General features: G+C 36.1%; 1 protein-coding gene and 1 long non-coding RNA gene across 7 annotated transcripts; both read right to left on the bottom strand.

Annotated features, from left to right (window-relative positions):
* Positions 1-854: 854 nt before the first annotated feature.
* On the bottom strand, positions 855-1,790 carry LOC141614817 (uncharacterized). Its single transcript, XR_012529388.1, has 2 exons — positions 1,452-1,790; positions 855-1,261 (listed from the first exon to the last, which is right to left on the bottom strand). It is a non-coding gene; the product is annotated as an uncharacterized LOC141614817 (long non-coding RNA).
* Positions 1,791-3,385: 1,595 nt separating this feature from the next.
* On the bottom strand, positions 3,386-11,311 carry LOC141611559 (kinesin-like protein KIN-7E). 6 transcript variants are annotated; one of them, XM_074430129.1, is made up of 15 exons: positions 11,173-11,311; positions 10,607-10,645; positions 9,213-9,436; positions 8,774-8,863; positions 8,571-8,671; positions 8,377-8,490; positions 8,196-8,277; positions 8,024-8,091; positions 7,848-7,913; positions 7,597-7,721; positions 6,733-7,069; positions 6,123-6,227; positions 4,887-5,606; positions 4,382-4,680; positions 3,386-4,120 (listed from the first exon to the last, which is right to left on the bottom strand). In XM_074430129.1, exons 3-15 carry the CDS (start codon positions 9,421-9,423, stop codon positions 3,799-3,801), a joined length of 2,640 nt encoding a protein of 879 aa, XP_074286230.1. In that variant the 5' UTR covers positions 9,424-9,436; positions 10,607-10,645; positions 11,173-11,311; the 3' UTR covers positions 3,386-3,798. The 6 variants fall into 6 exon arrangements, with proteins under 6 accessions (XP_074286230.1, XP_074286231.1, XP_074286229.1 ...); XM_074430130.1 differs by having other exon boundaries at positions 10,961-11,177; XM_074430128.1 differs by lacking the exon at positions 11,173-11,311 and having other exon boundaries at positions 10,607-10,933.
* Between the last annotated feature and the right edge of the window lie 1,898 nt (positions 11,312-13,209).

The following is a 13,209-nucleotide window of genomic DNA, read 5'->3' as shown; positions in this document are numbered from 1 at the left end:
ATTAAGCAATGATATTTTGTCTATGAATGAGGCTTCTTAAACCCCCAATGAAGTTTCAGGCTCTAGGTTTGTCTTTCGTATTCCTTGATCAGTAATTTGTTTCAGCATCTCATTCGTTTAGATTACATGAATAGGAACGGAACGAGTCAGTAGGCATTGTTGTTAGATTTAATCCGACTAAAGGCCATAGCTTCATACCTAATTTGTCCACATATATATTATTGTATTATTCCTTTGGCAGGTTTTGATAGCCTTATTATATCTTTAGTATCTGGTTTTATATATCTAGATTAAGTCGGAGAAGATGGATATTCGCAGGACTAGTATGTAAAGCAAGCTTCATGATGTTTCTCGGTGAAGAGTTTGTTCTTTTGGCAAGATAGCGTTGATTGACCCCGTACTTGTTACTTCTGTTAAATGAGTCTTTGTACAAAGAAGACATGACAATGTCAAGGACACTTAGTATAGTTGTAGAAACACTGCCTCAGCTGGTGAGAGACATGTTAGGCTTCTCTTGGCATCTTTAATCTCTACCAATGTTGCATGGTTCAGTGTTCAATTAATTTGGTTTGGGTAATGGGTTTGATTGGTAAAACAAAACTCAGTTCAGTATAAAGCACGCTGACGTCCTAGTTTGCTGACAAACTGTAATGCAACATCAGCGATTCTCTTCAAGGGTCCGCTTACCAAAATCCCAAACCATGCAGCCGTGGTCTTGAGCCCACTGGAAGTGTGATTTCTTCATCTTTTCCTATCTAAGCTGTCTACACATGTACAACTTACAAGCGGAATGTACAGCCTGAAAATATAATGTCCGATATCTATGTCTATGAACTGTCTAGTAGTACACAATATTGCCAGGTCCACTCGGAAAATCAGATTATTAGAAATGTGTACTATATATATATCTCTGTGCTTTTTACGGATTGAATTAAGCCCTATAGGAAAATGGCTAATTACACTTGAAGATTCATTTCTGTACCGTCTAAGAAAGCATCATTTTCGGCAACCACCTGACGCAATCTTCCTGAGAAATGAAGTGTAGACTCTGCAACTATACCCAAACCGATTATGAAGTATGTGAAGCCAAAAGCCATGCTAATGACTCCTATGAAAAATGCCAAACGGTTGTATATGACAACCTCTTGAGCTTCGGCTGCTAGCTTGTATCCGTAGTATATTGTCCATGTGAGCATCAACATTGACACCGTGATAGCAAAACTGTGTACGAAGCCCTTGCACCTTGTTGATCTCTCCTTTCCTGTTCACAATTACACAAAGTTAATTTCCTATGCCATTATATCAAACTCGAAAACATGTTTTTGGGTTGTTACGAATTGGGCTGATTTTAGGCGCACTCTCATCAGCGCATTGTGGGGTTCGGGTTGAGTCGTTTTTGGCTACCAAATCATTTTTATGCTCATAAACAATGATGGTGGCTAAAGAGTTACCTTTAGTTCCCGAGTCACCTTTGCGCAACCAAGCTAACAAATCCAAAGCTCGCTCGGCTAATATGGTTAAACCAACAACAAAATAAATTAAACCAAAGACCACCGTGACAACTCCGAATAGAATTGCTATATAGTTCCCTTGAGAACTCTTCATCTTTGTGTATCTCGTCATTACGATTAGTCTATATCCATGACAGGTTATCCATATAAGCATGCCCATTGGGACGATGAACATGATCATCTTCTTCGTGTACTTCCAAACTCTTCTTCCCGAGCCAGACGCTTCATCCTCCATCCACCCGGCTTACTCAACAATACGAAATAAGAGCGAGTGTTGAGAATTTTGCGTAAATAATGTATATATCTCTTAAACAAGAGGGGGTTAATGACATAAAAACCGTCTAATCTTATATATAGGCTACAAATGAGGAGAAGAAGACTAGTTCTTTCTAAGGTAGTTTGACTGCATTTTTTGTGACATGGGTTGTTATGGACCCACATAATTAGGACGGAGAAAAAGAAAAAGAAAAAGAAAAAGAAAAGGAAAATTCTAACCCATAAAACCAAATATGGAGTAATATAGCGACGTGCAAGGATTGACTTGGTCTATATATTGAAACCCAATTGAACTCCAACGAATGTTAACATCATTGAAGGTTTATTAGGCAAACTGAGTAAACTTTGCAAATGTTTTCTTATCTAACCAATTTTGGTGAAATCTCACCAACAAATTAGTGTTGGTAGATGAGTAACGGTTAGACCATATAACACACGCAATTTGGATTCTGAGATTCTAAATTAGTGAGATTTCCAAATCATGAGAATTCGTGTAAAATAGAAATATTGGTTATTATTGATTTTCAGTACCACCTCAATATCTATCAGACAGACTGTCTATTTTGGTTTACATTATGTGAGACTTGCATAGTATATGTAAGATGGTGGTCCGTAAATATTTTAGTTTTTGTGAAATAGTATTTTTGTCACATTTAACTGATTCAGACATACGATATACATCAAGTCTCATTTTAAGCGATTTAATAATTAGGAATATATATAATTAAACGAGAAATTCATAATTCTAATCCCTCAATATTCCGTCTAGTTATTTGGATTTGCTATATTTTTCTAGTTCGATCCCTAAAACTTTTACTTAACTTACAATTTTGGTTAATTTTTGTCAATAGGTAAGAGTTTCATTATGGTATTGACCGTCCACTTCCTTTTAAATGAACGATACATTTACACCCGTCTCACTTGTTTGTTCTTAAAACTTGCCACATTCATTCTAAATCCAATTAGTTAGAATAAATTACCCTTCTCATTGTGATATGTGAATTGTTTGGATTAGTGTGGATATCAAGCGTATATCTAATATCTTTATCTCATTGACATTCTACCTATCTTACTACTTTGTTATCCCTGATGGCCTGATATCATTAGAGTAATTAGTTAAAGCAACAAGTTGATTACCAACAGCTTAGTCAACTTCCCTAAAGATTCAACTTGTGCTTTTTGGTTTTAGATTTACATCCACGGTCCCCTATACTTGCTATACTAAAACATCTGTGAAACTCGCCAAGTACAGCTTACCAGTGCAATTTTTTTTATTTTATTTTTTTGTAAAGCACCAGTGCAATTTTCACAATGGAATTTCATAAAGAAACAAAAACTTACCAGGTCGCGGTTCGAGTCACGTTCCTTGACTCGGATCAGTTTTAGTCAGCTTTATATTAGGAGTACTTCATTTCATCCTACTCCAAACAAACATATTTTCTGATAGTTAATACTTGTGACATGAAATCCTGAGTACAGCTGAAATCAAAATCAGTCTATAAAACCTACAACTTGAAATCGATTCACATTTCTATCGAAAAAAAAAAAAAGCGAATGACACTGCTACTGTCTAAAGGACATGTTATCACATCACTATATGAAGTTATGAACTGGTCTTATGATAATATTATAATTCGAGAAAATTTTCCAGTACATCAGATCTAAGAAACGCGAGCACCCAACACACAAAAGCACTTTTACGAACACTATATCCTAACGTGCAACAAGGAAACTAAAAAACCTTCCATTCCCCTTCTTTACCACAGATCAATTCAGGGTCTCAAGCTCGCGACTACAACATGGATAGACTGGAATACACCGTAACCTCAATCAAACCGAACAATAACTGTGGTTAGCTTAAAACTATCACAAATTCTCATTTGTGACGGCACTATTCCGTCACAAGCTTGTGACCTCTCACAAGGAGCAAGTGGGAGGAGGGCTGTCGAAGGTCACAAGCAAGACGGTCTGACTAGTAAAACTATATATAAACTTGTGTGGGCTGAACATATCATATAAGAGATGTCCTAGAGTTTATCCACCCATATGATCGCCTTCTCGTGGTTGGAGGTGAGAAGCTAAGCCCAAACATTCCTTTGATGGTTCGTCCCTGGTCTGAGAACTTGACTAACTTAGCAACGATAGCTGCACTCTCCACAATATGGCTAGAGTCCTCGGTCTTTGTCCACAACTGAGACACTAGCTGGTGTCGCCTGCGTTTCGAGTCCACTCGGATACCCCACTGCTGGTAGACTCTCTTCCGGTCCTCCTCTGAGAATCTTTTGTTCACCAGCTTACTCAGTGTCTCCCTTTCTTTTCTAAGGGCTTTTTCGCTGTTTGACCACAAAACAAATATTTTTTATTAGTAATTAGTGATTAATATTTCTATACCTGGGTGAAATGATAAAAGTATTGCAGTAATTAGTTAATCGAGTCTTTCAAAATTTACGGAGTAACTTATATTCATTACTGAAATATAGCTAACATTTGACCAAAATGAAAAAAGAAATGACAAAAATGGTGGTCTCAGAATTTGAACTCGCCATGCAGAACCACAGCAATAAACCACAGAAGAGGGGAAAGGAAAAACGAACCTGGAAACCAATGTTTGAGGACGTCCACCTTCTGTAGAGTGTTTGCCCTGAGAAAATGTATCCTTGAGGAAAGTTAGCCTCCTTAGCTCTACCTCTAAGTAAATGGAATCATTAGCGTCACCATTAAAGAGAAGGAAGAAATAAGTTCTGTGAACCAAAGGAACGTTGCAAGTTTGCCAAAGCTCGATTATTGCTTTCTGAAGCTTTTCAAATTGCAGACTCCAGTCCAAGGCACTGTAACTATCAGTCATAGTATCCAATCCCGCCTCTCTCAACGTCTTTCTCAACTCATCAAACGCCTAGCAAATCATTAGACGTTGGTCAGGCTCAATTTATTAAGCTAATAATCTATCAAAAAATCATTCTTGGAACGAAATCAGGTAAACGTCGATATTCATTAAGTTTACCCTCCTGGCAAAGGGGAGGGTGCAGATACAGAGGTACTCATGACAGTTTTTTCAGCATAATTTTTTTTATCTGTAAGATTCCAACAATCTCCACTGACCTGATCATCTCCAAGTTGCTTCTCATACTGAAGCTTAGCACTGTTGAGGCCGGCAACAAAATTATGAACACTAGGAATCTCCACATCATTCATATGCTTACTGCTGTGTGATCTTGAGTCATCGACAAAATTAGTCTCAGTAGATGATTGAGAACCATTGCGTGACAGCTTTCCAGCATCGACACCATAATCCAACGAAGCAAATGGTCTAAACCCCTCTGGCCTGCCTGTAAAATCAGTCTCAACTTCATTAGGAGGAGTTCTCTCGGAAAACTCTTCCTTTCCAGAAAAGCCATTCCCGTGATCTGCTCTAGACGTTTTAGTCTTGGAGCTTGATGCATCATCCCATGAGGAGGGATTGTGAGGGTCGTTGACAAGGGTATCAATGGACCTCTGCACATCCTGGATTCTTTGTCCCAAGTTACCATTTGAGAAACCATTTTGATGACTGTTGGCTCCTGTGCTGCCATGATTAGCTGCATGCCCATTTCTAAACACATATGGTGACGGATGTGAGTGGAGCCTCCGACTAGCTCCATATCCTTCAGTTTCAATACATTGGACTTCTTTACACTGATCATCAGATTCAAAGTCATCAACCTCATCTCTATTTAGGTCACCATTCGCATAGCGGTTTCCGTTGACAGTTGACTCCAATGCTGAATCTTCATCTTCCCATTTATCCTGTGCTTTCCACTGGGGAGGATTTTTACTTCGTTCCTGATTTCAGCAAGATGACAACTCAGCAATTGAAGTAGCATTTTTCAGCTTCTTTTCATTTTGGATATCTACTATATAATGTTAATTCATTAATATAATGATGTTTCAGTTTACAAATTAAACCATGCTCAACAAGAAAATGGGAAGTTTGGAATTGACCTCTACCATTGAGTTAACTGACTTTTTTAATGCACGAGCAATCCTTAGATTCTTAAAAACAGGTATAAGTGGTCAGCTATATAGCGAACTTGGAGTTCTAATTGTTAAGTTCAAACATAATCTGGAAGCGGCCGGGTTTCCGTGTTGCAGTGTTCATATATTAAGTTTAAAGTTGCCACTACCCATGTAAGCCTGTAAGCCAACTGTTTTTCATGATATCAATCGTAAAACATAGGATTGCTTTTGTGCCACATTAGAAGTCCGGTTTAACTACCCCAGTGTGTTTCAACTTTCGCCTTCCGTGCCTCTACCCCAAGTATTACTGACAATTACACAAAAGAAAAGTTTTCTTTATACCTCTTTTGCAGGTGATTGATCATTCCCAATTATCTGCAACAAATCCTCAACTCGCGATTGAGCTAGATTTCGTTGTTTACTCAGCACTCTGATCTCCTTTTCCATCTGTACACAAGAAATAAATGCTTAGCAGTTTCCATAATGTACTCCCTCAGCAAAAGCAGTGACATGGAGGTGAGCTTCTCAAAATGACCGCCGAGAGTAATCAGAGTACAGATAATACACAATCATTCATAATGGTTATTCTACATTGGTGGCTAGCCTTTAACCAGAAGCAATGATTCTTTTGAGTAATCATAGACCAAATGACCACGCGTCATTATTGAACATTACAAATACCATACTTTGAATGTTGCAATGCTGTTGTTTCTTACTCAATATGAAAGCAAAATAGTGTTTGCTCTAATCAACATAACCTTGTGGCTGATGAACATATTAACACTGACTCACAGACAGTCATGAAATCATCCAGTCCAAATAGCAATGGCGAAGAAATACAGGAGAATATGACGCTTAACCAGTGGAAAACAAGAAACCACTTAAAAGAAAGATCAATAATTAGCAGGCATTGTGATCATTACACCAAGATGCTTATAGAGAAACCTAATACCTTCTCAATTTGGAGATCTTTCTTTTTGAGTATTACAGAACAATTGCAAGATGACGATGTGGGAGCCGGAGTTCTTAACTCGCTCTCCAATCTAGCCAACTCCTTTTGCAAGTGTTTCACCAAGGCTTTGTCAGACATGACAACGTTCACCTGTGCATTGGTAGTCACCTCTTTAGCACAGCTGGCAAATAACAAAGTGTTCCTCGACTGCTCCACATGGGTACGTGCAGGACTCAGCGTGCATATGATGGTAGTTCTAGCATTGCCCCCCAAGCATGGTTGCAGGATCCGAGTTAGCTTTGAGTCTCTATAATTAATGTGTCCTTGTCTTCCTTTGCTGCAACAAGCCCATGCATCATGTGTGAGCACAAACGTTTCATCTATGACATAGTTATTATACTACCTACATCCCAAGTTTATTATCCCGCTCAACTCTGTTGGTCATTCTTTACCAATACTCTCTTCGAAAAACGGTAAATAACAAACGATACAATGTAAGTTGTCATGTTTAATTTAGCAGAACAATTATTTCTGTATTACTTATCATTTTGAAAAGTTAACTATCGTAAATTACAAGTATCAGTTAAAGTTGGCACCTTTGACCAACAAAATCAAATGCGGAAAACATCAATGGAATGGAGGACTATAAAACAGTACTTCTCTGACGACAAAGTCAAAAGAAAAAAATATATACTGGAATCAATGAGTCATCCAGAAATGCTGCAGGCCAGAGCAATTTAAGTATGAAACTGAAAGCAACATTTTTCACATGTAGACATGTAGAGATTTCAAAGTAATACCAGAAACCAAGTCGAGAAAAGATAGACAATGACTCAGGAACAGATAACAAAATTCAGGAACAACCTTAGTTTACGTATGACATTTCCTAGTGTTAGTAAACTTCGATTTATGTGGCAACCTTCTTTCAACCGTGTCCCAGCTGAATTTGCCTGAGATGCACGCTCACTTCCAGCTAGATCAATAAAAAACTGTAGACCAAAAAGAGAACAACATTACTTTAACTAGGGAGTAATTCCAGACAAAGTAACGACGAACTGTTTGTCCATATTGTTACAGCCTCATAGATTTAGGTTGGGAATGGAATAAAACCTTACCACACTAGCTGAAAGGGTACTTGAGTTTCCCTTGCCTATAAACTCACGGGCGGAACTTTCGATTGTCTGAGGATCATCACAAGAAGATCAATGAGCATGTTGCAGTTTTTCTCTATATATACAAAGAAGAAAGAGGGCAAAATATTCCACAACAAAAGGGAGAGCATATTTGTTACCAGTTTAAGGATTTGATGAGATCTTGAGCTCTGTTCATTCAGGGATGTCTCTCCTATCTTCCTTTGAGCTGCAATGTTGTGATTGAAAATGAACATGAAAAATCTGATGACAAACATCCAAGAATGAAAGTATATTCTAAGTCAAAAAAAAATTACTACATATATCATTTACCTTCACAAATCGAGAGTAGCTTCCTTAGATGGTTTCGATCATCTAGCTTCTCCTCGGTCAATTTTTCCACTGTAGTTCCTCTCTGATGCAATATAGTACATTAGCCACTTCGCAAGTTCACTACTCGTGATTTGTGTCCAGTTTTTTTCTTCCTTTTTTGGGTTTATTTATATTTATTTACCTCAGGATCATCCATTAACCTTAGAGGAGTAGTGTCATTGCTGAGAAGGTCCCTCACATTTTCATTGTAGATCTCCATTGCAGAGAATTTTAGAGCAAATGCTCTCTCTTCGTGCTAGAAATCAATATAAGTATGTTTAGCAACTGCATCTTCTACTAACATATCAAAATTCAAGATACCAGGATTTTAATTACCCTTTGTATATAGTCATAAATGTCTCCCACTGTATACTCAGTAATTGCACTCATAGTGTATGTTTTTCCACTGCTTGTCTGTCCATAAGCGAAAATGCTCGCTGATATAAACAAGTGTCGGTCAGAAACTATATATAATTAAAAATCTGAGAAATATATAGTCAATCACTGGTGGAAGCAAAAAAGATGAATTATTTACTCACAATTAATACCGCTTACTACCGAAAGAGCAATTTCTTTTGTTCCCTCATCATACACTTGTTTGGAGGAGCAGTCGCCTGAAAATACTCTGTCTAACACCATAGAGATCAACGGGTAAAAGATGTAAGATTTCAGTTTCAGTTTTATCACTTATGAACTACTGAGTAGTGAGTAGGTCCTCCTAAGAACGGCCTGTTTTGATTAGTTTGCAACCATTCAAGAACATTTACAACCGAGTAGGTCCTTCTAAGAAACATGCCCATATGCCATGTATCAAAATTTCAAAACAGGCCAACACTGGAAAATGTGATAAAATCAAATTCCAATATACACAGAGAAACATAAAATTATACAAGATGGTCTTATTTGTGAGATTAATACATCAGTGGATGAGAAACAGCTGGCAGAATGAAAAGACATTCATACTTGAATTTCACTTACCATATGAGTAGGCGGTGGGGAGTCCAGACCGTTCCTGAAGACTATTTCTGTACAAGATGGTACTGCTGTTGATACATTCCCAATCCGCAACTTCGTTCTTAGTGATCTCCTTCTCGTTCAACGGTCTCAACCTCACCAAAACCAATATCTTCTCCTCTCTTCCAGCCATAGTACCTTGCGTCTTCAACTCCTCGTCAGCAATGGCCCCCATTCAACACCACAAACTGTACATATTTACCATTGAACAAACACATAAGGATAAACTCCAACAATCACTCACTGTGATTCCAAAGTACCTGAACTGAACTGTCACCTAATGACTAATCAAATGCATTAACATTTTATCTCCAAAATTGAAATCTCAACCCCCAACAACCCAAAACACCAAATGTCATCCACATTTTTTTTTCTGAAACCCGGCATTGTAAAAACAAAATATAGCACTTAACTCGCTTTATTTGTTAAAACAATCATTAACAAAGAAATTAAACAAACAACAAGAGTACACCAGCATTATAATCATGAGATTAGTTGCTGATTATTACTTTTATCGCTTAATCTTCGCTCTAAAGCTTCCAACTAAAAAAATCAACCATTGATTAACATTGTAATTTATAAAGCATGCATTACCCTTTTTTCTCTACCACTCTATACTTTCATCTCAAGCAAATTAGTGAAGTATAAAGCAACCCATACACAACAAAAGCTGAAGCAATCAATTACACCCCTTTATCTTTTCCACTAAAACACTGTCTGTCTCTTCCTCAAAAATCCTATCTTTTTAAGGTTTTGGTGGATAAACTCGTGAACACATTTATGTTCTTTTGTATCCTTAACACCTTCATTTTCAACTCATCAATTTCCTCGGATTCTACTGTAAATATTCCCTCACACCCACCAAAAAATATCCATTTCAATCATTAATGTGGCACCAAATTAGGTATTTTGACAAAATGCCGATGTTGACAGGTTTCGAACTTTGGCATTCAGTGGTGGATCTACAGGGTTCCTAGCTAAAATTTTCTATTTTTTTTTTCGCCCCCTTGGAGAAAATTCCTGGTTCCAGACAGTTAGCATTGATCATATATACTACTTACCCTCGAATGATGTTACCAATTAAGCTAGTCGACATCTGTATTCATCAAAATTGTCACTCATGCATATCCGGATCATACATTGTAAAAACAATAAGGTATACATTGTACAACAACTATAAAATACAAAAATATCAATAAAACAGGGAAAAATTATCCAAAATGCAACATAAAAATAATATTTTTTATATGAAACAATGATCAAACTAAATAACTAATCACAAATTTAAGAAATGACAACAATAAAATAAAATGCCATTAAATTCATAAACAAACAAGAAAATGTAAATGTGTAATTACCTCCTCAAAAACTCTTGAAATTACCTTGACTTCTACAAACTTGAGTCACAAATATTCAACAAAAAAACGGTAACAAAAATAAAATCAGATCATTAAAATACTTAAATACCCTTAATTAAATTAAATTGCCCATTTTTTTGGAAACATCTGAAAAATAACACTCAAAATATTGCAAAGTTTTTGTTTTTGTTTTTACTTTTTTGTTCAGTTGTTAAGTCACAACCCCCAAACCCAAGACAAACCCCCGTAAGTTATTATTTTATGAGCTTCCGAAAAAATTAATATAAAGAAATAGCCGGCCTAAAAAGCAGATATAATTATTAAATACTACTCCGTTTCGGGTCATTTATTTACCTTTGATATTTTAGTATAAAGATCAAGAAAAATGGAGGAGGTCAATTGGATGATTAAATTGCCGCATTTCTGAAATAAAAAAGTTAACAATTAATTGAAATATCAAAAATGAAATAAGTAAACAAATGACCGAGACAGATAAAATATAAATATATGCAGTTTTCAACGCGTAATAGGGGTAGATTGGGAAAAATGCACCGAAAACCAACTACCATCTGAAAAGCAAGTCTCCGTGATCAACTGATGATGAGTGTTAGTTGTTCGCTCTTTTGTGGTTGACGTACTATATTTTGTGTTAATTTCCTGTTTTGCCACTTGAGTAATTGTTATGGTGGGTCATTTGTGTTCGATACTGAATTACTTGATCGAGCTTCAGTTTATATGTTAGCATTTATGTTAAGTCAATAGTATTTTCAGTTTAGGTAACTTTTGAATCGGTTATTATTGAGTTATTTAATAGTAGTAATAGTTAGTTTCGGGTAATTAATGGTGAGTTTTGGCTCGGTTTTTTAGGGTGTTCTTTCGTTTACATGATTTACTCCTTTACCCGTCTCTTTTCAACATATTTTCAACTCATCTCAATTCTCTCTATCAACTTACTCGGTCCATCTTTCAACCACCAACCCAGCCGCTGCCACACCAAACCATCAATCCCGCACCACCAATATCACCGAAAGTGTAAGTATAAGACAAAAAGATTAGATAAAAACATTAGATTAGAATGGAGATCAGTTACCTTGCTCAACGCAAATTCGAATTGTCAAAATCAATGTAGAAATGGATGGATAGCAATGTACTCGTAAATTGAAAACACAATTCTCTTCATGGTTATCTTTTCAATTCTAATAACTACCTACTTTGCATCGAAATGCTAGTAACATAATTTGTGTGAAGGATTCCTAAAATAATTTTTAAACCTAATTTTTAAATTGATATGATAAATTAATGCTTGAAGATTGAAAACAGAATTATCAGTTGATATATATGTGATTTGGATGCACAATTCTTAAATGTGCCAAGAATTTGATTAATTTTTTAGGGTAATAGGAAAAGAGAGAATATTTTGTTCTTTTAGAAAAAGGGTAGATGATGAAAAGATAATGAAAAAATGTACATGATTGAATAAAACATGTATATGAAAGAGCAACTACGGTTTTTTATTAAATGTATTGTTATTTACGTACATCTTTTTTTTTTTTTTTTGAGTCATGAACATGCCAATAAATGGGATACGAAATGTGGTCGGGGCTTGGTAATCGGTAGATTTCAAAAAAATGTATTGTTCATATAATCATACTCTTTACTTGTGGGTTGGGTTTAAGTGGCAACATATTCATGAACCCTCTTAAATTTTAAGGGCATCAACAATAGAGGTTTGTCAATAGAGGTTTGTGTACTTTTTAGAGGTTTGTTGACAAACCTCTCTATTGTTGGGAATGGGGGTTGAGGTTCATAGATGAGAATGGTTACAATTTTGTATACAGGTTTGTGTTTTTGGTTGTGAGAGATAGTGGACCCCATGTAGTATACTTTTATGAGGTTTGTCTATATTTAAGAGGTTTGTCTATTGTTGTATTGAGGTTTGTTGTTAGAAAGGTTTGTATGTTGAGTGATGTGGCATTAGACAAACCTCATTTGGGGTTTGTCTATTGCTAATGCCCTAATCCTTGGTTAGTAAATTCAATATCAGATTGAAATGTCAATTTGAATTATGTTGGATAATAGCAATTTTTTCCAATTTAAGTACATGGCACTTGGAAGTTGAATTGATTCAAAGTATCTTATTTTAAAATAATTTTTCAAAATACAAATACGGAATTTATTTTCGCAGTACACATTTTACTCATCTTAGTACATTTTGCACCAAAGTTTCCACTTCTCTACCCTTAATTAAAAAATATCAATCTAATTCTCTCTACCTTCTCTCTATTGTTACATCCTCGAGTTTCTTCAACCTTCGTCAAATTATTCAATAATCCATTATTAATAATTAAATTGACACATTGACTCAGTTTTGTATTTTTTTTTTAATAGGGGTTTATGTTCAAATTAATTATTGTCAATTTGTTTGGGATGGCGGGGATATTGGTGTATTCGAATATCAACGGCGATAAGGACTACCGGTGGATGGTGGTCGCCGGATTCCTTTCATCAGGCAGACATAGGTAGTACATATATAAAAAAAAAAGGTCAAAGTAGTAAATAAATAATGTACAAGGCGGCAATCACATATAGTGCATTTGTGCAAG

The sequence above is a fragment of the Silene latifolia genome, chromosome 11 (genome assembly GCF_048544455.1).
Source record: "Silene latifolia isolate original U9 population chromosome 11, ASM4854445v1, whole genome shotgun sequence".
Classification (NCBI taxonomy): domain Eukaryota; kingdom Viridiplantae; phylum Streptophyta; class Magnoliopsida; order Caryophyllales; family Caryophyllaceae; genus Silene; species Silene latifolia.
The sequence above is the reverse complement of the archived record's forward strand: the minus strand, read 5'-3'. Positions and strand labels throughout refer to the sequence as shown.

Excerpts from the sequence above, each read along its gene's own strand:
- LOC141611559 (XM_074430129.1), bottom strand. The coding sequence starts at position 9,423 with ATGGGGGCCATTGCTGACGAGGAGTTGAAGACGCAAGGTACTATGGCT. Across the intron at positions 8,278-8,376 it reads GGTTAATGGATGATCCTGAG|AGAGGAACTACAGTGGAAAA; the intron begins GTAAATAAATAT and ends ATATTGCATCAG. Across the intron at positions 5,607-6,122 it reads ATCAATCACCTGCAAAAGAG|GAACGAAGTAAAAATCCTCC; the intron begins GTATAAAGAAAA and ends TGCTGAAATCAG.